This window comes from Sylvia atricapilla, chromosome 8 (assembly GCF_009819655.1).
Source record: "Sylvia atricapilla isolate bSylAtr1 chromosome 8, bSylAtr1.pri, whole genome shotgun sequence".
Taxonomy (NCBI): Eukaryota; Metazoa; Chordata; class Aves; order Passeriformes; family Sylviidae; genus Sylvia; species Sylvia atricapilla.
Genome location: NC_089147.1, coordinates 31,642,738 through 31,666,391, shown reverse-complemented (window position 1 = coordinate 31,666,391; position 23,654 = coordinate 31,642,738). Strand labels below are relative to the sequence as shown.

The window sequence follows — 23,654 nt, the reverse complement described above, 5'->3', positions numbered from 1 at the left end:
CCTACAAACCAAACAGATAGGGGGAAGAGAGGGACTCTCCACAGGACATGGGTGAGTCTGGATAGTCCCTCCCACAGGCTACAGCAGAAGCACCCAAGGAGTGGGAAGAACTCACTTGCTGGTTGGCCATTGTGTGGTACCACCAGAATAGCCTTGTAGTGATGTAGTAAGCCACCACCACGTCCACAGTGTAGTGGTCATGAGCAAGGAGGATGCAGAACATCCCCACCATGCTGAGTGCCCAGCAGAGCCAGTGGTACCACCAGAGTCGCCGTGGGGAATCTGCAAAGGAGCACAAGCAGAGGTCACTTCCAAGTGGAACCTTATCAGGACTACTGCTGTAATTAGCAGAGGTCATGGACTGCAATACTGGCTGACACAGTGAAGCCTGTGCTGAGATTAAGAACAGGAATGCTGAGATCACAAAATAAATATCTCTCTCTTAAGGTGTAACTTAAAATTGTACTCGGGGTAATGAGATTCTTGGAAATGAAAAAGGCTACGAAATCTTTGAGAAAGATAAAATATACCCTGGCCAGTCAAATTAACTTGCTTGTGTTTAGATGGGATATTGGGCAGGAATTGTTCCCTGGCAGGGTGGGCAGGCCCTGGCACAGGGTGCCCAGAGCAGCTGTGGCTGCCCCTGGATCCCTGGCAGTGCCCAAGGCCAGGCTGGACTTTGGGGCTTGGAGCAGCCTGGGACAGTGGGAGGTGTCCCTGCCCAGGGCAGGGGAATGGAATGAGATTGGCTTTAAGGTCCCTTCCAACCCAAACCATTACAATCCCTCCGGTAAAGAATTTTTCCCTAATATCCAGCTTGACGCCGTTTCATCGTGGAAAATGCAGGTATTTTAACTGGAACTGTGTTTGCCAGTGAGCACAAGAGAAACCCCTGAGTGAGGAGGGGAGCAGCAGGTCACTCACACTCTTTGATGAACAGGTAGGTGAGGGTTAGGATGACGGTGTGGCCGCTGTACAGGTAGTCCCCACACATGTTGTGGGAGCCCGTGATGGACAAGCCTCCGCCAGCAATCAACTTCATTATCCTTCGCAGGTGAGATTCCCAGTCTCCAAAGAGCTGGTGGAACAGCAAAACACAAAAGCACAGTGAAATATCACAGCTCAAAGCAACGGTCTTAACCAGCAATTTGGCCTTTCAGTTCCTCTCCCTTTCTGCTTTGATCCACAAGATCAATCAGTTGATAAATAAATCCGCAACCTTTCCCAAAATCTTGCAGCACATTTCTAGCAGGAAAAGGAGACGCGAGCGTTTTGATGCTTTGCGCCTCTTGTAGCTGGTGCTCAGGTGTGATTTTCCTTCTGTTCAAGAGGCACTATCCCCTAAAATAAATGAGGTTTAATTTAGTTCATGTTCTTGGTAACAGGCCCTACTGGTGATCATCCAACAGAAACCAGGAGGAACTGCCCAGGGCTGAACAGCCAGCTGCCAAAACCAGGATCTGATGAACAGAGGAGCATCTCACTCCAAACCCTAAGGCCTTGGAAAAGTTTGCAAGATTATTTTTTTTCCACTTCCCATTCCAACAGAAACTTCTGTGGTGTCTCAGAGCACAGTGCCAGACCTGTGCTTTGAATCCACAGCAGCCCAAACAGGGATCTCCCTCCACACTTGGATTTGCTCTGACCCACCCCCAACCACGGCACTGGCTCACGGAGCATTCCTGAAAAATCTTCAGTTTGCCCAAGCAAAGCCAAATCTAAGCAAACCAGCTCCTTCCCATGAGGACACTCTGCTCCCTCTCCTGAATGACTAAGGGCAGCTGGCACTGCCCAAGACTTTTGCTGCTCTCAGCTCTTAGCCAAGGCCAAATATTAAACAAATCCACAAAAAATGTCTGCCATGAGACAACCAGGATGTCTGGGGAACCTCTGGGACCCATCAGGAAGCAAGGACTAATGGATCAATGCACACGTATGCTGCATCCTCACCTCATTTTATGGTGTTTGAAAATCCATGGAAACCATTGAACTGTCAGAAGGAAACACAGATCCCCCCAGGCTGGCCATTATTGCTTTTATTTTAAAGCTTGGCCTTGCTTTAAGAAGTGGAAATTAATCATTTCTGACAGACTTGAGCATGTTCTTTGCAGAAATTAAACATTTCCTGCTAACAGTTGCTCACAAACACTAAACTGCTCCCCAAAGCCCACTTTTCACAATCACACAGAACTCAATAAGGTGTTGAGAGGTTGTTCTTTTCCCACCAGTACATTTAGAGCTTTCAAGAAAACCCAGCTTTATCCTCAATCTTATCAGGGTCCTCAGCTTGTCTCTACTTGAGTAATGACAAGGATTTGCCAACACCGTAAATTCCCCAAACAGGCAGATTTATTCACTTCAGCCCATAAATACCTGTGTTCTCTCTTTTTTAATTTCCTAGCAGCAGGCTGTTCAAACACAGTGCTGATTCCTCTCCCACTCATTCCCTTACTTCCCTTTCCAAAATCCCTCCAAAAGCCACAAAGGTTCTGCCTTGGCGAACACTGGCTGGACCTCCCCAAGGAACCAAAGTATTTTGGCTTTGTTTGGAAATGCCAATCCTCACCAAAACAACAACACGTGGATCAAGTCCAATCAGGATTTTACTACCTGTACCTCAGTGACTTCACAACCTGCCACCTGATTTATGGCTGTGCTGCTGCCCTTTCTCCTGCTTCAGCTGCGTCACTGAACAACCAGCCCCAGGAATTACAGTAAGGTCCAGAATTCCAGCAATGCTGGGGTGAGCAGAGACATGCAACATCACCAGCCCTGCCCCTTCTCCACCCTGAGCATGTGAATTACCCTCCCAGGCTGACCACAAGGGTCAAGCACCTCTGTCCCAGTAGCCTGGTTTCAGTCAAGGTTTTCCCAAGCCTAATTTATCCCTCAGAGTCACTCTTGGACTGGGGAGGAGGTGAAAAGTCCTTGTGCCAACAGAATTGCAAAAATATGTGCAGGAGACAGGGTTAGGAAAGTCTCTCTGGGCCATTTTCAACCACGAATTGTATTTGGATTTGACACACTGAGGTGTGTTATTTATTTAGAAATCAGTGACTCACACACGGCAAAGGTTGCACACCTTCAACAGCTTCACTGGGGACAGGAACATGCTGATCATGCAAATTAGTTGAAAATGCCACCGAAATCAGGTAGCTCAGTGCTTTGAAAAGGGTGGGAACTCCTGCACTGCCCCACAGCACCGTCAACTCTCCACTGAGAGGGCAGCCAGCAACCTGCAGAAGGATGTCCCTGCCACACCAAACCAGCATTTTCAAATTATAGAATGGTTTGGGTTTTAAGTTCATCCCATTCCACCCCCTGCCATGAGAGGGACACCTTCCACTGTCCCAGGCTGCTCCAAGCCCCAAAGTCCAGCCTGGCCTTGGGCACTGCCAGGGATCCAGGGGCAGCCACAGCTGCTCTGGGCACCCTGTGCCAGGGCCTGCCCACCCTGCCAGGGAACAATTCCTGCCCAATATCCCATCCAGCCCTGCCCTCTGGCACTGGAAGCCATTCCCTGTGTCCTGTCCCTCCAGTTCCTGATGCAGGGTCCGTCTCCAGCTTCCCTGTGTCCCTTCAGGCCCTGGAAGGAGCTGTGAGGTCTCCACACAACGCTCTCTTGTCCAGGCTGAGCAGCCCCAGCTCTCCCAGCCTGGCTCCACAGGGGAGGTGCTCCAGTCCCCTCAGCACCTTCATGACCCCCTCAGGACCTGCTCCAAGAGCTCCGTGCCCTCCTTATGTTGGGGGCACCAGAGCTGTGCACAGAATTCTGGGGGGCTCTCATGAGAGCAGGACAGTGGGGCAGAACCCCCTCCCTTAGAAACACTTCTTGAGAGAGCAGTTTTGGGAACAGCAGGACGAGGGGGAAACACACAGGTTAGAGCATGGCAGGGCAGCCAGAAGGAGTTTACCTTTGGAGAACACTTGAAATGCATTCCAGGTACTGGGAGTGTAGTCACATACATGGTAATACACCGGTACAGGTATAGTGTGCCAACTATACAGAAAAATCTTCTGCTAATTATAGACCTGGCAGGGAGAAAAAAACAGGCAGAAATAAGGAGGTCACTCAAGGCAAACAAAATCCACAAAGGTAAATAAAACAAGCCACCAGCTGTTTTCTCCTGATGCTTTAGAAACTCGTGACACTATCGGCTTACACCTGGGAATGTTGAACTACTCCACAAATATTCCCATGCCTTCCAGGCCAGGAACACAGGAGCAACTCAACTCACATTGCCCTTAAAGGTGGTGACAGAAAATCTAAGGATTAGGATGCAAAAGCCTGTGCAGATGTGGTGCTGAAGACATTACAGGGGATTTCATGCCCCACACCCCTCCATTAGCTGTGTCCGTCACCCATTTCCTATTCGAGGCACGGGATAAAGTTACAGTATTTTCATTCTGAGATGAAAAGGAGTAAATTTATTTCAGCTGACACACAATTTAGTGATTACAAAGGGTCTCCTGTATAACCCAGAGGAGTGAGAGAACACATCTTTCCTGAGCAGCAATATAAAGGAAGCAGTTCACATTAGCAAGGAAAGCTCCCAAATAAAAATGCAGAGCTGCTCTGGCTGCAGGACAGAGTGTTTGCAGGGAAGCCACTCAGCAGCCACAGCTGCAGAGATATTTATTAGTGAGGGCTGATGGTCACAGAGAGGGCAAATGCAGATCTGGGGTACCGTGAGGTGCTTCTGCAAAAGCAGCATGAGCACCCGGGGTAAAGGATGGGCTCAGGAGGGACAGCCAGCCCCAGAACTGCCCCACTGGGGTAACACCTAAAAACACCTCAAAGAAAGACAATTAAACCTCTCCTGGCACATCCACCAGGGCAGGAGCAACCTCTGGAGAGATCCTAAGGAGAGGGTTACAGAAAGCAGGGTGAATCCAGTTACAGCAATCACCCTTCGTGTGCCACTGGCTACAGACCCTGTGGGTTTGGGTTCATTTTCAATCACTATTCTTTGCACTTATGGCCATTTCAAGCTGCAGGTTCTGGCATTCACAGAATCCAAGAACAGTCTGGACTGGGAACGACCTTAAGGCTCATCCAGTCCCACCCTTGCCATGGGCAGGGACACCTCCCACTGTCCCAGGCTGCTCCAAGCCCCAAAGTCCAGCCTGGCCTTGGGCACTGCCAGGGATCCAGGGGCAGCCACAGCTGCTCTGGGCACCCTGTGCCAGGGCCTGCCCACCCTGCCAGGGAACAATTCCTGCCCAATATCCCATCTATCTGGCACTGGGAAGCCATTCCCTGTGTCCTGTCCCTCTAGACTCTTCTAAAGAGTTCTTGAAGGTTCCCTTCAGGCACTGGAATTTAGCTGGTGCTATTTTGCTCACTTTTAAAACAATAATATTCCTGTCAAGCTGAGCTCTTTCAAAACTCAAAATTGGCCATTAAATTTTTCAGTGCTTTTGGGGCACAGTTAATAAACTGGAGTGCTCCACTCTTGAGGGAGTATGAGTTTGCAATGCCAGGTCAGCAACACCTTGAGTGCCTTTGATTTATCAGGAAAAATTCAACTCTTGCAGGATAAACACATTTTGCACTGGAGTAGTCACTGCTGTAACACAGTATTCCAGACGTTTTTCTTCCGTCTTCTGATGTAAACATGGGCAAAACTGTGAGTTAAGAATGATAATTATTAATCTCGCTCCATGAACTGAAATTTAAGTGTGGAGGACACCATTCCAGCAGGGCAGGGGTTCTCCTCTGCAGAGCTTTTCCTCTAACATCTCACCCTTGTGGCTTTTAGAACTGGACAAGAACATGGTTTTTTTTTCTTTCTAACATAAAAGCAAACAAGGGGTTGGGGATTAAAGGCTGAGCAGTGCCATATTCTGAGAGATCATACAAGTGGCAGCATTTTGCCAACCACTGAATGTATTTTTTTAATTAAAACTACCTCTTGATTTTGCTGTGTTTGGCATATTTTACCTTAGTTAAGTCATAGAGAGCTCTGCACTGTAATATAAAGAAAAAGTAAATGTAGAAAGCCTCATATTTAATTTTCTCCAGAGGATTTGTGTGAGTGTGAGACGCAGAGCCAGCCAGCAAAAACAACCTCCACGCTGATTCCCAGCCCAGAGAACTCTGCAGACCTCAGCAGGGAGCACACTACTCCTTCAGCCCCAGGAGCCAACCACATGGCCAATCCTGGCTTTGTGCTTCTCCCACAGCATCTGGAAATGCTTCTCAGAGAAGCTCATCTGCCTCAGCAGCTTCCTTGAGCTCCCTGTGGAAACTCCAGAGTGCCCAGCCAGACCTGCTCCTGCCTTCAGGAGAGACACCAGCCCAATCTCATGCCATAGACAGCATTAGAATCATAGAATCCCAGAATGTTTGGGTTGGAAAGATCTTAAAGCCCCTGCAGTTCCACCCCTGCCACAGGCAGGGACACCTTCCACTATCCCAGGGTGCTCCAAGCCCTGTCCAACCTGGCCTTGGGCACCTCCAGGGATGAGGAGGCAGAAGTGAGGAAGGCCCATCTGGCCCAATGCCCTCCCTTTATTTCTGAATTAAGTTTCAAAGGCAGGGGATAACCCCATCACAAAAGGGATTCAGCTTTTTCTGTAGCACTGAGTCACCACCCCTTTGGTGTGCACCATGCAACACCACAAGAACAAGGTGCTCCAGATAAAGCCACCTTGCTGGGCTCCTGTTCCTGCCAGCACCTCTCCTGCTCTTCCCTTTCTCTGCTCTTCCCTTTCTGCTGCTCAGCCACAGCTTGAGCCTCTCGAACCTTGATCCCTCTGCTCATAGAAAAAACGGATCTTGGCCTTCAAAACATTCCATGATCACTGACCAAGCTCTGGGACTCCCTGGCATCTTCCCCTAACACCAGAAAGGGCCCTTCCAAAGGGGACTTCCCATGGCTAGGGGTCGGAATGGGATGATCTTTAGGGTCCCTTCCAGCCTCAAACATTCTGTGATTCTGTAACATAAATAAAAACAAACACCCTAAAGCAAATGGAGACACAGAGCGGGGAGACCTTCACATCTGCCAGTGACATCAATATATGTATGTTACCATCAACTCAACCCACATCTCACTGCTTCAAAATCCCCAAGGATTCCACTGTTCTTCACCTACAGGCTCTGCTCAGCTCCACCACAGGGTGTTTGATGCCTCATGTGGCCCCATTAACCTGACACACCTCCTTCTCTAGGGAATTCCGCACCACCTCCTCTAGCTGTTTCCCTTGGGTTTAAAATCATGGAATATCCTGAGCTGGAAGGGACTCACAAGGACCATAGATCCAGCTCCAGTCCCTGCATAGACACGCCAACAATCCCACCGTGTGTGGAGCTCTGGCAGCCTCAGGGCTGTGCCCATTGCCTGGGCAGTGCCCAGCACCCTCTGGGGGAAGAACCTTTCCCTGATATCCAACCTAAACAAACCCTCCTGGCACAGCTCCAGCCATTCCTTTGGATCCTGGTTCACAGCTGCCCTCACAAGAGCATGAGCTGTGTACCTTCTGAACAAAGAGTGAGCTCATAACATAATTTCTTCCAATCCATGGCTTTTCACCCACGAAACAGGTTCAAGTTAACCACGCAGGCAAACACGAGCAGGGGTGTTGCACAGTTTCTTAGGGAACATTTGGACCTCTGCCTTCTGCACAAGCAGCTCACACTGTGTGCTCCCTATGCTCCCTATTCCAGCTTTGAAAACTGAGGTAAGTAGATCACAAGGAGCTTCATTTTGTTCGGGTGCAAACCAGCATCTGCCCTCCAAAAGCTGTCAGAAGCACTCAAGTTTTGAAGAGGCTTTACTTACTTGTATTTTAAGAGCAGCCACTGAACAAACCACAGTCCTACAAGGATCATGCCGTTGATTTCACAAATAGAAAAAGCCCATTGCACCCGATCAAAGCGATCAAAAAATGCATCTGGGAGGGGAGGCTGCACCTCCTTGGGAGGCACTCGTTCATGAACCACCGAGATAGTCACCGTGGTGAAGACAAAACACAAAAGTGCATAAATAAAAGCCAGGAGAGTCTTGCCCCACTCCATGGGATACTGCGAGCGCTCCGGCTCCGGCATGGGGATCTTGATCATCTCCTTCTTGAAGCCATTGGGGACCCCGTTGAGCTTGAGCGCGGCGCCGAAGCCGTTCTGGCGCGCGGCGTCGCCGGCACGCACGTGCCCGTTGGTGTGGCCGTTCTTGTGAGCCTCCATGTGGTGAGCCATCTTCAGCCCCTCGATCATGTTCAACAGCCGCTGCCCGCTGTCGGAAGACACCCGGCACAGAGGGGATCTCTTGAAATCCTCCTCTGTCAGGTTGATGAGGTCCCGCCCGGTGAAGCTCTTCAGGGGCTCACAGTACTCCGGCACGGCATTGTCCGTCAGCCAGCTGGTCACCTCCTCGGGTGACCACAGCACCACTTCTTTCATTTTGCCAAGGACGGTGGCACATGGGCTTTAAAGCGGGCAGCAGTCACTGCGGCTCCAGCGCGGCGGGAAGCTCCTCCTTGGCTTCATCTCGTCCCGGGAATGGGTTTGGCCAGAGGAGAGACCGTCCCTACCCAGCCGGCACCAGCGTGCGGGTGCCGTGGCCAGCATAGGAAACGCTCTACTTCATCTTCGTGTGGGCATTCTCCTTCCTGGGGAGGGGGAGAGAAACACAAAACCAGCCGTTAGGACAGCATTTAGCCCGCGGTTCATGGCCAAAGCCAAAATTCCTTGACAAAACCAGCTGGGCTCAGGATGGACAATGGACTCTGGAGGGAAAAGAACAGCAGAGTTGAGCTCCAGCCTTGTATGCACAGCACCGTCCTTCCCAAGCTCGCTGCTGATTTCTTAAAAGATTTAACACCGCTCTGCAGCTGTGGGAAGCCTCCTTGCTGCTCTATATTTGTTACATTTTCCATTTCAATGCTCTAGTCCATGAGCAGCACCCAAACTCCTCTTACAATCATCATACTCATGGATTTAAGGAGCTACAGAGCAAATGCTTGGTATCATTTGCAGCAGGAACTTTTCCTACCCCTTAGAGCCTGGCACCTTAATGCAATGTGTGACACCAGCGATTGAATATAAAACCTGGTTTTCATTCTGCAAGGCAAAAATCATAAAATTACAAAATCCTAGACTGGTATGAGTTGTAAGGGGTCTTAAAGCCATGGGCACCCTGCCCATGGGCAGGGACACCTTCCACTAGACCATCTTACTCCAAGCTCCATCCAACCCACCCTAGAACTCCTCCAGGTACCACAGATAGTCATTGACACTAAAAAATTAATGCAGATAAGCAAGGATTTACTCTCTGGGCCAAAAGAGAAGCAGGAAAATCAATAACCAAGCAGATCAGCCTGAAAATAAACCGAAGCATTTAGGTTTGCCAGTATTTATCAGCTCTGTGAGGTAAATTTGACTGTTTCCAGGGTACACTCCTCCAATTCAAAGAAATGTTTTCTACCAGCTAAAAAAAAAAGGAACCAGGAGAAAAAATTATTTTTTTTAAACAAAGAGGAACTAGGTAAGAAACTTCTATAGTCAATGAATTGCAGAAGTAGTTTAGAAAAGCTGATTGCTTCCAGTACAAAAGTTACAAGAACACAGAAGTTACTTGCTTGCAATCTCTTCCTGAATTTTTGAGATATGAACAGCAAACAAGGCAGTGATCACCACCACCAGCAAATCCTCAGGTCTGAGGTGTTTATTCAACCAAAATTGCTCCTCCCCAGAGCAAGGAGAGAAAAGCAATGGAAGCCTCACCACCCCACAAACCCCACGCTCTGCTACAGCATCATAAACACAAAGTGAGAAGGTAACAGCACAGGGAAAAAAAACACTTCATATTTTCAAAAGTCAAATCAAGCCTTTATCAGCTGTTAGAATATTTTTAGCCTCTTACAGGCTCCCAAGTGTTTGTGTTTCATCAAAGGGGGTAAAGCTGTGACTGAAGAAAACCGAAATAATTTACCCTACTGGCACAATTTGAGCTGAAGTGGCTCAGAACAGATAGAGAGCTTTACTCCTGTACAAACACGACCACACTGCACATCAATTCATTTTCTGACCTGTTACCTCTAAGCTCAGCAAGAAACACAAGGTGCAGTTTTAAATTTGGATTTCAATGGAATGAACTGTGGTGGTAGAGAAAAGAAAAAGTGTTGGCTGGAAGGACTGGCAGTACTTTGGACAGGCCACCTCTCACTTACTGGCCACATCAGGAATATGCACATATTTAAATCCATGGAGCAACGAGGGATGAAGATGACTCTTCCACTTTGTGCATATCTGTGTTGTTTTAAAGGAGAAGTGAAGATACAGCTCTATTTGCTTCCTTTTCTTTCAATACTGAGAAAGGCTTTCAAGCCACAGATACCTTCATTATTCAAGTTATGTTTAGCAAATCAGTATTTAGTTACAGAGCTCTGAACATGGAAAAAGGGTGGCCTGAATTATGCATGGTAACCCACATTAGAAGCTCCTACAAGGCCGGGACTGAGCAGCAGCTCAGCTCCACCCTCCCGTCTCCGTGTGCTCATTTCAAATCCTGGCTCTGGCAGCACAGATTCCCAACAGACAATCCTAACAGAGTTCTTGTTGCTTCCCAGGACGGTGCCTCACAGTGTTGATAAGGCCAAAGTTATCTATTTTTAAAGCTGTTCCCCCACCCGAGCTGTGGGGCTGCAGCAGGTCCTGGCTCCCCGTGCTGTGTCACAGCCACAGCGCTGCCTCCCCCAGTCTTGTCTAGCAATCCAGCCTGGGGCTCCACGAGCTCTCTGTGGGCACCACCAGCTGGGGCAATATTAATTAAACCTCTTCAGTTTTCAGCGCTGGAGTGCCTGAATCCCAGCTGCCCAAATCCCTGAACCTGACAGAGCAGCTTCTTGACCACCCCAGTGACATTATAAGGATTCGGAATCCCAAAGACACAGTCCAGGAGCCTGTAGCCAACCTTCACACTACATCTCCACAGCCAGGGAAGGTCTACATTGGATACTGGGAAAAATTTCTCCAAGGAAAAGGTTGTCCAGCCCTGGAATCAGCTGCCCAGGGAAGTGGCAGTCACCATCCCTACCTGGAGGGATTTAGAACATTTGCAGATGTGGCACTCGGGGACATGGGTTAGTGGTGGCCTTGGGAGTGCTGGGGGAATGACTGGACTCAATGAGCTTAGAGGGCTTTTCCAACCTACACCATTCCCTGACTGCATTCCATGCAAAGCTGCCAGCAGGTTCTAAGATAAGCTCCAGATGGAAAAATCTGTTGCCAGCTGCAAACAGCACTCGGATACTGGCACAAGAGTCTCAAAATGCTGGTGTGACCCCAGGATACCTGGCTGGCAGCCTGACAAAAATCAACAAATGCGCGCCTTGCAGCAAATCTGCAGGTTTGGGCAATATTGCTGGAAACTACAATCAGTTCCAAAATGTGCAATCACAGACCACTGCTCTCACACCCCCAGTGTAAATCACTATCAAGCACCTTCTGTAAAAGCAGAGTAAATGATACAGCAGGAAAGGTAATCCTCTGCAAGGACACGGGCCGTGGAGATGAGTTGTTTTCACTGGGAGTTAAAATGAGGAAAACCAACTAAAATTTTTAACACCACTTATTATTCAAGCCTGTTTTCACAGCCTGTCTAATGGGGGAGGAGTAGGCAAAAAAGCTTCTTTACTAACACCTTCCAGCTTGTCACATTAAAAATTCCTCATTCCCTATGGTGCATCCATGAAAGCTTGATGGGGTGCGGTTTGCAGAAACTGTGGGGGGCTCACAGCTCTCATTCACCCTCTCCCTTCCAGAAAAGGTCTTCTCCTCTCCAAACAAGCTGAAGGCAGAAGGTGGGGACCAGTGTCAGCTGCAGCCAGGCCACATGCTCAGTTTCAGCATGGACAGGGTAAGGTACAGCGAGGACAGGGTACATACAAACCTCCCCAACCCTGACAAAGGCTCTTCAGCCTGGGTGACTAAAAATTCCTTCCATGCACAGCAGAGCTGCCTCATTAAGGAGCCTGAACCCAACAAGGAATTATAAATAACAATGTGATTATCATAACAATACCAACTGAACCATGATAATGATGCTGTGGAATACCAGTACCTCAAAATACCCACACAAGAGCAAGCAAGATGAAACAACCTCATCAAGGGCTCCAGGTCTTACCTCCTCGTGTTTACAGGATCTTTTTTCCCAGCAAACACTGAAGTGCTAACTCAAAACATGGGGAGTAATTCTCACCACCACTTCCATCTACACCTTGGCCACAGCTACCCCAGAGGGTTAAGTGAGCATTTGGGGTGCACTGTAACAACCCTGCCTATCAAGACTTGCTCTCCTGAGATGCAGCTGGGCACAAGCAGCAAAGGTGGGAGCATCATCCTCTCTGGTTAAAGAACAAGACAATCAGCCATGAAATCATCAGCTCATTACTGCTCCACACTTAGAACCAAGGAATGATCTAGCTTGGGAGGGACCTTAAAGCCCACCCAGTGCCACCCCTGCCCTGGGCAGGGACTGTCCCAGGCTGCTCCAAGCCCCAAAGTCCAGCCTGGCCTTGGGCACTGCCAGGGATCCAGGGGCAGCCACAGCTGCTCTGGGCACCCTGTGCCAGGGCCTGCCCACCCTGCCAGGGAACAATTCCTGCCCAGTATCCCATCCAGCCCTGCCCTCTGGCACTGGGAAGCCATTCCCTGTGTCCTGTCCCTCCAGCCCTTGTCCCCAGTCCCTCTCCAGCTCTCCTGGAGCCCCTTTAGGCCCTGGCAGGGCTCTGAGCTCTCCCTGGAGCCTTCTCCTCTCCAGGTGAGCACCCCCAGCTCTCCCAGCCTGGCTCCAGAGCAGGAGGGCTCCAGCCTGTGGAGCATCTCCAAGGCCTTCTCTGAACCTGCCCTAACAGCTCCACATCTTTCCTGTGCAGAGGACAAAGCCCAGGTCTGGGGTCCCCTTGCAAGCAGAAACTTAAGCCTCAGAATTAACACTGATGAGACAAAACCACATCCACCTATACCAGCAATAAAACACCTCCTATATTTGTTCATCTCAAAACTCCTCCTTAAGCACTTTGAAACCCAACCAAAGCAAAGGAAACCTAAGCCTTCCAAAATCAAACTGTGCCCTGCTCGTGTTTGTGCTTTTACTCTCTAAGCTTTGCTGCCAGGGCAACAGTCACTATAGAAATCAGTCAAATAATAAGCTATTTCATCAACTCGTCACCAGGGGCCAGGAAATCCTTTCAGAGGCAGTGGGTAACATGTTCCATTTGCAACCCTCAGCATCCTTGCTGACAGCCCAGAAAAGTTGAGAGGATCCGACCCTCGGTGAAAAATGAGAGTCTAAATGAGAGAGGTTCATAAGCACAGCTGGAAGATACAATAATGGTATTTTGGCCCTTGGAAAACAGACTGAGGTTCACACTGATAACGTGTGCACACAAATAAACAGGAGAAACCCAGCTGCTGTAAGGATTGAAATTTAATAACCCAGCCCACCAGTGAATTCCACAACCCCACTGACAGCAGGAGTTACACAGAGACCGAGTGCCCCGGATAAAAGCTGGGAGCTCTTGTCCTGTGATTACAGAGCACAAAAGAAACTGTTCACAGCAGCAGGGCCTGAGTCACTGCTACAGTCACCTCCTCTCCAGGCATTCCATCATGGCCAACAATAACACTCTGACACCTCAATAACTGGACATCCTGTACTTGACAAGCACCTCTGCACACCAATTTGCAAGGAGAGGGAGCTGCCTGCCACAAATTATGTGCTGGATAGCCCTAATGAGCTCTCAAGCAGTGTTTTCCTCCCTCCAGGACAGACTGGCCTCCAAACCAGCATCACCCCTTCTGCACCACTAAGAAGCACTAAACTGCTGGCAGTGTAAAACCGGCCAGTAAAGCTGGCTTTGTGCACAAAATGCAAATATATACAAATATAAAATAGCTGTAATTGTAACATGGAGGCACAGGTGGGCTCACAAGTTGCACAGAGCTCCGAGATAGGTTTCCAAGGTTAGCCTCAGGTGGAGAACATTGGCCTGTGGACGGGAAGTCAGAGCAAGTGAAGCTACTACTACGAAATGAAAGGCTGGGATGAAAATGCAAAGCAACGCCCACATCCCCTGAACAGCTACTTACACAGCTTCAGAGGGAGAGAAAGCCCTGCCTCAATACTACATAAATCCCTAAGCAGCTTGTTTTTTTCTAAATTACTTGATACCAAGAAGAAAAAGATGCCCTCACTACATATTTTCTATGCTAATTGAATTAAAAGGAAAAAAAAAAACAGAAATGAAAATCCATTCATGGGTGTAACAGTTCAAAACACAAGCCCAGAGTTGAGCATAGAGGATTTAAAACCCAAAGCACTTGCAACACATTTGGATAACCAAACAGGACCCACCTCCAGATGGGAATATCACCAGGGAGTATTTCCTTCCATGAGACTCCACCAGAGCTTGGAGCACCCAGTGGAAGGTGTCCCTGCCCATGGCAGAAGCTGAAACTGGATGGTCTTTAAGGCCCCTTCCAACCCAAACAACCCCTAATTCTGTGATTTATAGCCCTACACCTCAGCTTTCTTCCTGTCCCATCCTCCTGGTGCTTGGCAGTAGTTATGAAAACCAACAAACACTCAGGAGGAGCCCTCACCTGACCAGCAGTCTCACCGCAGGAGCAGCTGCTAAGCAGGGCTTTTAATTTCCCAGGATGGAAATCCTGTTTCCAGTGATCTGGATCTGATGGGATGGAAAGGATGGAGCGGGGAGGAGGGCAGGGCAGGTTCAAGTTGCAATCATTTCAGACTTGGAAGTCATCCCATGTCAGGGAGGCAGAGCCAGGCACCAGGCCCAGAGCCTTTCTGCCCATTCCAGGGGTAACCCAAGCACTTATCCCATTCTGTACTCCATTACACAATCCTAATGTCTCAATCCTAAAAATAAACCCAACATCTGCAACAGAAATGGGATCAATATTGGCTTGTTTTTGAACAGCTGCAATAGGAAACCCACACTCCCCCACCCCAAATGCAAAGTGGGATGTGAAAATATTAACAGAACATCACAAATCTTTAAAAGTGAGTTTAGATTGGATATTAGGAAGAAGTTGTTCCCTGGGAGAGTGGGAAGGCTCTGGCACAAGGTGTCCAGAGAAGCTGTGGCTGCTCCTGGATCCCTGGAAGTCCAAGGCCAGGCTGGACTGGGAGCACCTGTAGAAGGTCCCTGCCCATGGCAGGAGAACAAGAACAAGATGAGCTGTTAAGATCCTTCCAACCCAAACCATTCTGTGATTTTATGAATAATCTGCTCAAGCACCAGGATCTTCAATGCCTCAGCAGCTTCCTACAGCAGAACCAACCCACCCAGCATCCCTCAAACCAACCCAGGCCCCTCGGGCACCACACTGCGCTCACACCTTACCCACGTGGGATCTGGACAGGAGCAGCCCTGAGTGTCTGTGGGCTCTGTGCTCAGGCAGCAGCAAGCTGTGGCTGCTGTCCCCAGCACAGCTGAACACACATCCCTGTGATGCCTCAGGATCTGGGTCAGGGAGAGACAGGGCAGGGCTGGAAATAGAGCCCCGTGTCCTCGTGCAACCCTGCAGGCAATCCGGAACTGAAGAGCGCAGAGTGATGCTCGCCATCCTTCTGAGACCACCCAAACCTCCCCAGGCTGATCCACCAGCAACAGAACACCTTCCAAGGAAAAACAGATGAAACACTGAAGAGGCAGAAAAAGTGTGGGTTTTTTTCCCGACAAGGCAGGGCAGAGGGATGGAAGCAGGAAAATAAGGAGAGACTAAACGTTTGTGACATGCTCTATATTTTAACTCAGTTAGTGCAGGTGTTTGGGAGTTACGAGGTTTTTTTACCTCCAGTGACTACCTAAAAGTCATTTGTTATTAGAAAGTCAGATTTGTTGGAAACCTCTGGGAATCCAAGTGGCAGCACGAATTTAAAATTTAAAAAATCATGGGAACAGAAAGGCAAGTAGTGCCCAAGGAAACTGAGAGCAGTCTTGTGACTGACGGTAACGTGGCTCCGAAATGCAGACTCCAGCATAATTTGCCAAACCGGCCATGCAGATTAGGAAAAGGAAACCTGGCACAAATCACAGAGAAAACAGATCCTCACTGAAGACTTAAATCAGTTACTTGACATATTTTTTTAATATTAGGGCTTGTTACTGGCCATGTACAAGACAGTAGCCAGACCACAATAGTCGCTCCCTCCCAACTGCCTTTGCCAGGGTTGTAACTAAAGCAAAAGAAAACTAAGTTTACATGCTAGGATTCCCAGCCTAGAATAATATTTCCATCTCTCATTAGCAACATAAATATTTTATTTCAAACATCCTCCTTTTGAAGTCCCAACACATGAGACCCACATCAAAAAGACTCCAAGCCTCTAGAGCTGAAATGTGAATATCTATAGATCTTCATGCACAGTGCCATTCTCTGCACTTCAGCTGTTACTTTTCATAAACCCACCCAAAAGACACACCATCAACATTATTCATTTTCAATGCCATTCCTCTTGGAAAACAAACCCATCCCTGGGTTTAATTAATTAAGTTTCATGTAACACTGAGTGTTCCTTGGTCTGAAAGACAAAACACCACACACGTTCAAGATTACTTCTGGTATAAATAGTCTGAATTTTTGAACACAGAGTCCTGCTCTTTCCAGCAATACCTGCTCAGAGTTGCACCAAAAAATCAAATAAGTTTCTTCAAGACATGCATCTGCAGGAAGGAGAGGAAGGCTCTTATTGCATAGTTGGTCTAGAAAAATCAGAAACACAGGAAAAGGGAAGAGAAGAAAATGTAAAAAATCCAAACCATCTTGATTGCCAACAATCAGGGCATACAGCCCGCATGGTGGGGATGTGCCTGACTCGAGCCAGATCTCCTGACACTGCAGATGAGCTGTCCTGGCATCTTCCTTTTTGTGGTTGTGCTACAAGCAGGAAAAACCCTCTCAGTTTATTTGCCAAATCCCAGAACCTTTCTTTACTCCCCATCATAGGAAGCCAAATTCCTCTGTTTGCAGTGGAGATCTGCCACTGCTGGCCTTGGCCTGGATGGCAAAAACATGCTCCAGCAAACCCAGTGTGGCTGGGGAGACAAATCCTCCCCTTCCCACTCCAGCCATCCAGCACTTCCTTCTTCAAGAGCCACAAGGAGGGTGCCAAACAATTCATAGCAGCTCTGGTCTCCAAAAACCCAAGCCATTCCTTGCCCAGTGCTGCAAAGTAGCTTTATCTGTGTCAGACTATTCCTACTCATTTCATTGACTGTTCCTACTCAGCTGCTCCCAATCCACGTCAGATGTGACACAGCTCCCCTCAAAACAGCAAATCCTGCTTAAATCTTGCTGCTGACAACTGGGTACTGAACCCAAAGAACAGGAACACACAAACATCCTCCCTGAAACATGAAGCATTCCTTACAATTTTAACGGATAGGTAATTGAAGATCACAAAACAACACTGAAAACATGCCTCCTTCCACACTGACAGCAATGGTGACAGTGAGTACATGTCAAACAACTGCCCAGACCACGAGCAGAGTCACTTGGAGTCATTACAGTTTGTTCAAAAGATGCAAAATATGTTTTAAATATTCCCCTCAGCTCAAAGGTTATGATAGGGTCACAGAGAAGGAGAAATAAGAGAAGATAAAGAACTTAGATCTCGCCATCTAACTGTTCTGGAAATTATAAGTATTTCAATAACCACCTGAAAGCCTCAGAAGTAAGTTCCTCTCCTCCTAAAGACACATCCAACTACTTCTAAATTCCTTTTCTAGTGGCACACTTGAGGCACAGGGATGTGCCTGTGTCATGCTGTCCTAACACCTTTATGATTTGTCCATCAAGCCACCTGGTTTCACAGGATCCCAGGGAATCTCTCTGGAACAGGGAATCTCTCAGCCATCCTTTCTTCTGCAGGCAGTCACTCCAGTACCTGGCACACTGAACAGGAAAGACTGGATGGCTGGGTAACAGATCCACAGGCTGAACTGGTAGGATTTGAATACATCCATTAAATCAGTTCCAAAAGTAACCCGTAATTCTAGCCAAACAAGGGAATCGCAGCCGGAGGTACTGGGTAAGTGTGACCAGCTTGTGCTCCTGCCATGGAAATTAGGCTCCATGTGAAAGTAAAATCCCAGAGTGGTTTGGGTTGGGAAGGATCTAAAAGCTCATCCAGTGTCACCCCTGCCATGGGCAGGGACACCTTCCACTATCCCAGGCTGCTCCAAGCCCCATCCTTGGCCTTAGACACTTCCAGCGATGGAGAAGCCCCAGCTTCTCTGGGAAGCCTTGCCAGGGCCTCCCCATTCTCCCAAGGAAGAACCTTTTCCTGATATTCAATCTAACCCTACTCTCTGGCAGCTTGAAATCTGAACGATATTTCACCTTCCCAACTCCCCCACCTGGGGAACGCTGTCATCAACCACTCACCCACAGCCCATAAAAACCACTGCAAAGCAACCCAAAGCAGAGTGCGAAGTTCAGCCAGCACTTTGTCCACCCTTCACAGCCAGAAACAACTAAAAACACTTCAGTCAGATGCCTTCTGAATGGGTGGACATATGATCCCCCTCCTCCTGCCACAGAAGGGATGGAGGGGCATCCAGCAGCCAGCATGAGGCACAGCCTCCAGCAAACTTTCCTTACCAGTCTAATCGTCTCCTTTTAACTAAAAGGAGGCAAGCCAAAACTTACACTAGAGACTGGAAAGATGCCCTCCTGCAGATGTGTTTCCTCTCAGGAGACTGAGCATTGGGCAGGAGGGGTTAACAGGTGGTGCCATTCCCCCTGTTCACCCCAGCGATGGAGCATGTCACAAGTGCAGCTCCCTGCGGGGCACCCGCCACACGCTGCTCCCAGCAAACACAGCCCACTGCTTAGATAATCTCAGCTAGTTTAGGCACTCAAAAGCCACATCCACCCTTGGAAAAACAATTAATAAAAGTCAGCATTCCGTCCTGGGAAGGAATTAACCATTTAATCAACGAAGGGACTTCAGAAGCATCACTGCAGAAACAAGCCTGGCTTTCACAGCTGCTGTTACACAACAGTTAACATGCAACAGGGACCAGCCCTGCATCCTACAGCAGCCAGCACTGCAGGAACCCAATGGCTCTGTGCTTCTTCCACAAAGAGGAGCCCAAACAAACCAACCTCTGTCCCTTCTGTGGCAAACTATCACATGATCAACCAGCTCCAGAGGAATTTGGCTTAAGGATCTTGAATTATTTGTTGTTGTTAAGTGTGAACAGATGAGAGGGAGGGAGAGGAGGAAAGATTTCAAGCTGCAGTCATGTGCACGCCGTAGCTCTCTGCAAGCAGGTGGGTGAAGCTCAGATTAACAAGGTATTAAGGAGAGCAAGGCAGGGATGTCAATGAGGTGCTGCCTGAAAATAGCCCCACTCTGACCTATCTCCTCTCCCAGATGGATCAGGAGATCCATGGCCACAGGACCATGGCTCTGTGACTCCTGAGGAAGGATGGGAGATTCCAACAGTACTGGAAAAAGCTGCTGAGGCTGAAGATAAAAGGGGAATGGCCAAGTAGAAAATGAAGCAGCATCTATGCAGGAGAGTGCTCCTTTCCATCTCACTGCAGCACAGCCGTTCAAGACCTGCTGGGAATAAGCCCTTCCCATAGGTAGATACCCAGGAGACACAGTCCCATGAGACAGCCAGCAGAATCCAATATCCCTGCTGCATGTGAGTAAGCAAACAAAAAAGGAGAATTACAATTCTGCTGCTGGTTCTGATGTGCAAGGGCTCCTCTGAGCAGCAGGGGTGAGGTGAGATGTTCTGGTGCTGCAGAAATTCTTCTGGAGGTTTAGACTGGATAGCAGGAAGGGATTATCCCCTGTGAGGGTGGGGAGGTCCTGGCACTGGGTGCAGCAAGCTGGGACAGGGAAAGGTGTCCCTGCCCATGGCAGGCCTTGGGATGAGAGGATCTTTAAGGTCCCTTCCAACCGGAACCATGCTGGGATTGTGTGATCTGCCAAGGAGCCCTTGAGAGCAGGACACTGGGAAAAGTCCATGCAGGCACCTCGTGACAGGCTCTGTGACTCCCCAGCACTCCCTTCAGGCCTGGGAAACGCATATGGGCCTCCTGAACACATCAGCAACCAGAACATTTTAGGAGTACAAAACAAATAAGGGCCACCTTGCCACAGCTGCTGCTTTACCCACTCAGCCCACAATCAGACTCACTCCACAGGACTGTCCTCGAGCTGTGCTCTGACATGTAACTTCTAGATAAATCTTCAAGACCTTCTAAAACATGGCATTTTGATAAGAAGTTACTAAAAAAACCAAATTTTGACATGTAGAAAATCATGAAAATTCATTTTAAGTCCTCCAGGAATGCCAGAGCTCCTCCTGCAAGCTACACAAGAGCTGCTGAAATGACTCCTGGTGGGAAAAATACTGCTGGTATTCTGGAAACAAGATCAAGTACTATGAGTGTTCACACCAAAAAGATATTAAACAGTCACAGAAGTTGGAGTTTGGGGGTTGTTCAGGTCTTTTTGTTTTGTTTGTGTTGTTTTTAGAGGTAGGGGTGGGGGCTACTAGCTATACCACAGGATATAAATACACATGAGATTCTCTTTTAAAAGTATATTATTATCTGTCCTCAGGCATTGCAAAAGCTTTTCACTGGGTCTGAAAATAACCTAAATTCACAAATATTTCATGTGGGTGAGGGGATAAAAGTATAGTGGCAGATATCCTGATGAAATATGCAGCTCACCCTGTGTGGCACCACAACAGCACTGACAACAAGGGTCTGATTCTAGGTTTGATTTCACATCAGCAGTGAAACAAGGCAGGGACTGGAATTTATCTGATCCTGAGACAAACTTGTGCTGGTCTGGATCAGTCTAAAATGCAAGACATGACACGTATGGCACCATGTAAATTCAGATTTAATGGGGACACAGTTGAGCTCAGCCTAGAAAAGCCAGCAGTTCTCAGAGAGAACAAGGAGACCATGTTCCTAACTGGTTTGGGGATTTCTTGCCCTCCCCAAACACGATCTGCAGGAGACAGGTTGCCAGCAGCAAGGCTGCAGGCTCTCCTTCCTCTCTGGAGGAGCAAGGAAGAAGGATCAATATTCTGAAAGCTCTTGAAAAGCAGTGGAACAGCCCCTGGGGAGCCAAGCAGACACAGCACCAGCCCAAAATTCAGGAAACCTGGAGCTCCTTAGCCCACTAAAAGCCACTTTTTGCCAAGTAACCAATTTCCTTACACTCTCCATTAAATAAAACATGAAGGGCAGGCAGAGACATAAAATATGAATGCACACACGTCCAAAAGCAACAGGCCCTGTTATTGTAGATGCTGCATAAATCATTGAGGACACAGGGACTTGTGTCCCCTAACAGAGGGCACAGAATTTGGGGTCAGTCAGCAGGCAAGGGAGTTTGATATTAAGAAATGCTGCGTCTATATTCGCCTTTGTGATCTGCACTGCCTAAAAATAGCAGAAACCACTTGAATTCATGTATTATTTAGTCAGGCCAGACGGGTGAAAGGCAGAATCAAGCCTCAAGACAAACATCAGATGATTTGGGTGTGGGCCTCCACCAAACACAGCACTTGGAATGGGATAACACAGAACAGGATCTCAGAATGGTCTGGAATTGATAGAACCTGTCCTGTCCTGGGCAGGGACACCTCCCACTGTCCCAGGCTGCTCCAAACCCCAAAGTCCAGCCTGGCCTTGGGCACTGCCAGGGATCCAGGGGCAGCCACAGCTGCTCTGGGCACCCTGTGCCAGGGCCACACCACCCATAGGGACTGACACCAGGAATTCGGCTCGAATGACCAAAATTATCTTTTCTGTCTCATTTCCCTGCCTGGGGCCACAACAGTAGTTATGAACTGCACCTTTGAAATTCACTTTTGTTTTCCAGAGCTTTGCCACACAAACACAGTGTCTTTACAATTTCAAGTGTGACCAGTTACAAGTGTTGCTTTGGCAAGTTTCTCTAGGGAACAGTAATAGCTACTTATGGAAAACTTGCCCCAAATCACTGCCATCTCCTTCTTCCTGAGATTTTTTATTTCAGGGAGTTGACTGACAAATACCACTGCTGTTTACAATGCACAACGTCTTGCCTCTTTTGTGTTTGCACAGTTTAATTTAAAAGGCACAGCAGCTTTCAGACAGCTGGTGGCAGACAACAACCTCCAAGTTCAGCCATGACAACTCTGTAGGTAGCTGAAAACCACTTTCCACTGTGAAAATGTGGCCCAAAGTGGTTTTGGACTACCTTTTTACTACTCTGTATTTACAAAGTGGACTTGAGGTGACCTTGCAGCCAGATGGACGAGCTCAGAATGAGGACTGTGCTCAGCTGTATATGTGAATTCTCTAGGACAGGACATGCAAAGCTTCAAGCCAGTGGTGCTCAGGGCTTTGAGGGACTTCAGACTGCTCTTTCCTACTTTACAGGACTACAAAGCTCAACAGGTCCCCACCGAAGCTCCAGAAATTGCCAAATCCACCCTAACACTCAACTTCTGGATGCCTCCTCCTTTGATTATTCTGAGGTTCAACATTACTGAGAGTCATCTTCATGCCCAAAGTTACTTCTGAGTATAAAATCACTTCACAGAATCCCAGGACAGTTTGGGTTGGGAGGGACCCTCAAGCCCATGCAGTTCCACCCCTGCCATGGGCAGGAACGCCTCCCACTATCCCAGGCTGCTCTAATCTGGCCTGGGACACTTCCAGGGATCCAGGGACAGCCACAGCTTCTCTTTGCAGCTTCTCCTCACCTGTTTCCAAAGGTACTTTTCAGACAGGACTCCCTCCCTGCTCCAAAGCTCTGCATGGCAGAGCACAGAGACAAACTGTCTTACACAGGAATCTCACAAAATCAGGGAAATCACAAGGAAAAAATCAGGAGCGTTCATCTCAAACTGAGACCTAGACAAGAACTATCTGGAGTGTTTGTGCTCTTTGGCTTTTTTCCTCCTTATTTTCCTTTCCATCTCGGTAGAGTCTGTTCTTCCTTCTCCCCTTTCCTCCATCCTTTGAGGCTCCTCCCAGCCCCACGTGTCAGACCCTTTCCAACCCAATCCAGACGAAAAATCACCAGGATTAGGAGGAAGTGAAGAGGCTGCTAAAACCAAGGAAACGCCAAACCACCATCAGGAAGAGAGGGCAGAATATTTTAGATAACTTTGTGGTATCTCCTCATCCTCCTCTCTGCTCAAAAGGAGAACCAGTGTGAAAGGATCTCAAGAAGTGTAAATAAATGATGATCCTGTTCATCAATGAGCTCAGGCTGCAATGAAATGAAAGCCACAGAAGGATCTGTAATCATTGACAATAAACCCCTCCAACAGGATCACTCCTGCGCTGATGGCTCAATTATGCCCAGGCAGAATGTTACACAACATTAAACATTAACAAAAGTCTGAGCCTGGGTTACTTTTCTCCCAGATAAGTCCAAAACAGCAACCCAAGTGCTCTTAGCTTAAGTAACTCAGAATTACCAGATCCATTATTTTCCCATTTTCTCTTCACATCTGATAGAAGCCAGGCCACCATACAGAGGGAAAAATGTTTGCAAATAGTCCCTCTGCTGAACTGTTACACTGTTATCCTTTAAAATACATATGGTTTGGAGAGAGGTGCTGATGTAAATTTAGCAGCTCAG

At 48.2% G+C, this 23,654-nt stretch overlaps 1 protein-coding gene across 5 annotated transcripts in view; it reads right to left on the bottom strand.

The window, feature by feature from the left end:
- SGMS1 (sphingomyelin synthase 1) overlaps positions 1-23,654 on the bottom strand; it is an 87,524-nt gene that overhangs the window by 4,700 nt on the left and 59,170 nt on the right. For all 5 annotated transcript variants that reach the window (XM_066324323.1, XM_066324322.1, XM_066324325.1 and 2 more), the window contains 4 exons: positions 7,788-8,613; positions 3,915-4,032; positions 925-1,078; positions 116-282 (listed from right to left, as the gene is read on the bottom strand). In XM_066324323.1, the coding sequence (XP_066180420.1) occupies positions 116-282; positions 925-1,078; positions 3,915-4,032; positions 7,788-8,404 (1,056 nt within the window). In that variant the 5' untranslated portion in view covers positions 8,405-8,613. The remainder of the gene's footprint in view (positions 1-115; positions 283-924; positions 1,079-3,914; positions 4,033-7,787; positions 8,614-23,654) is intronic.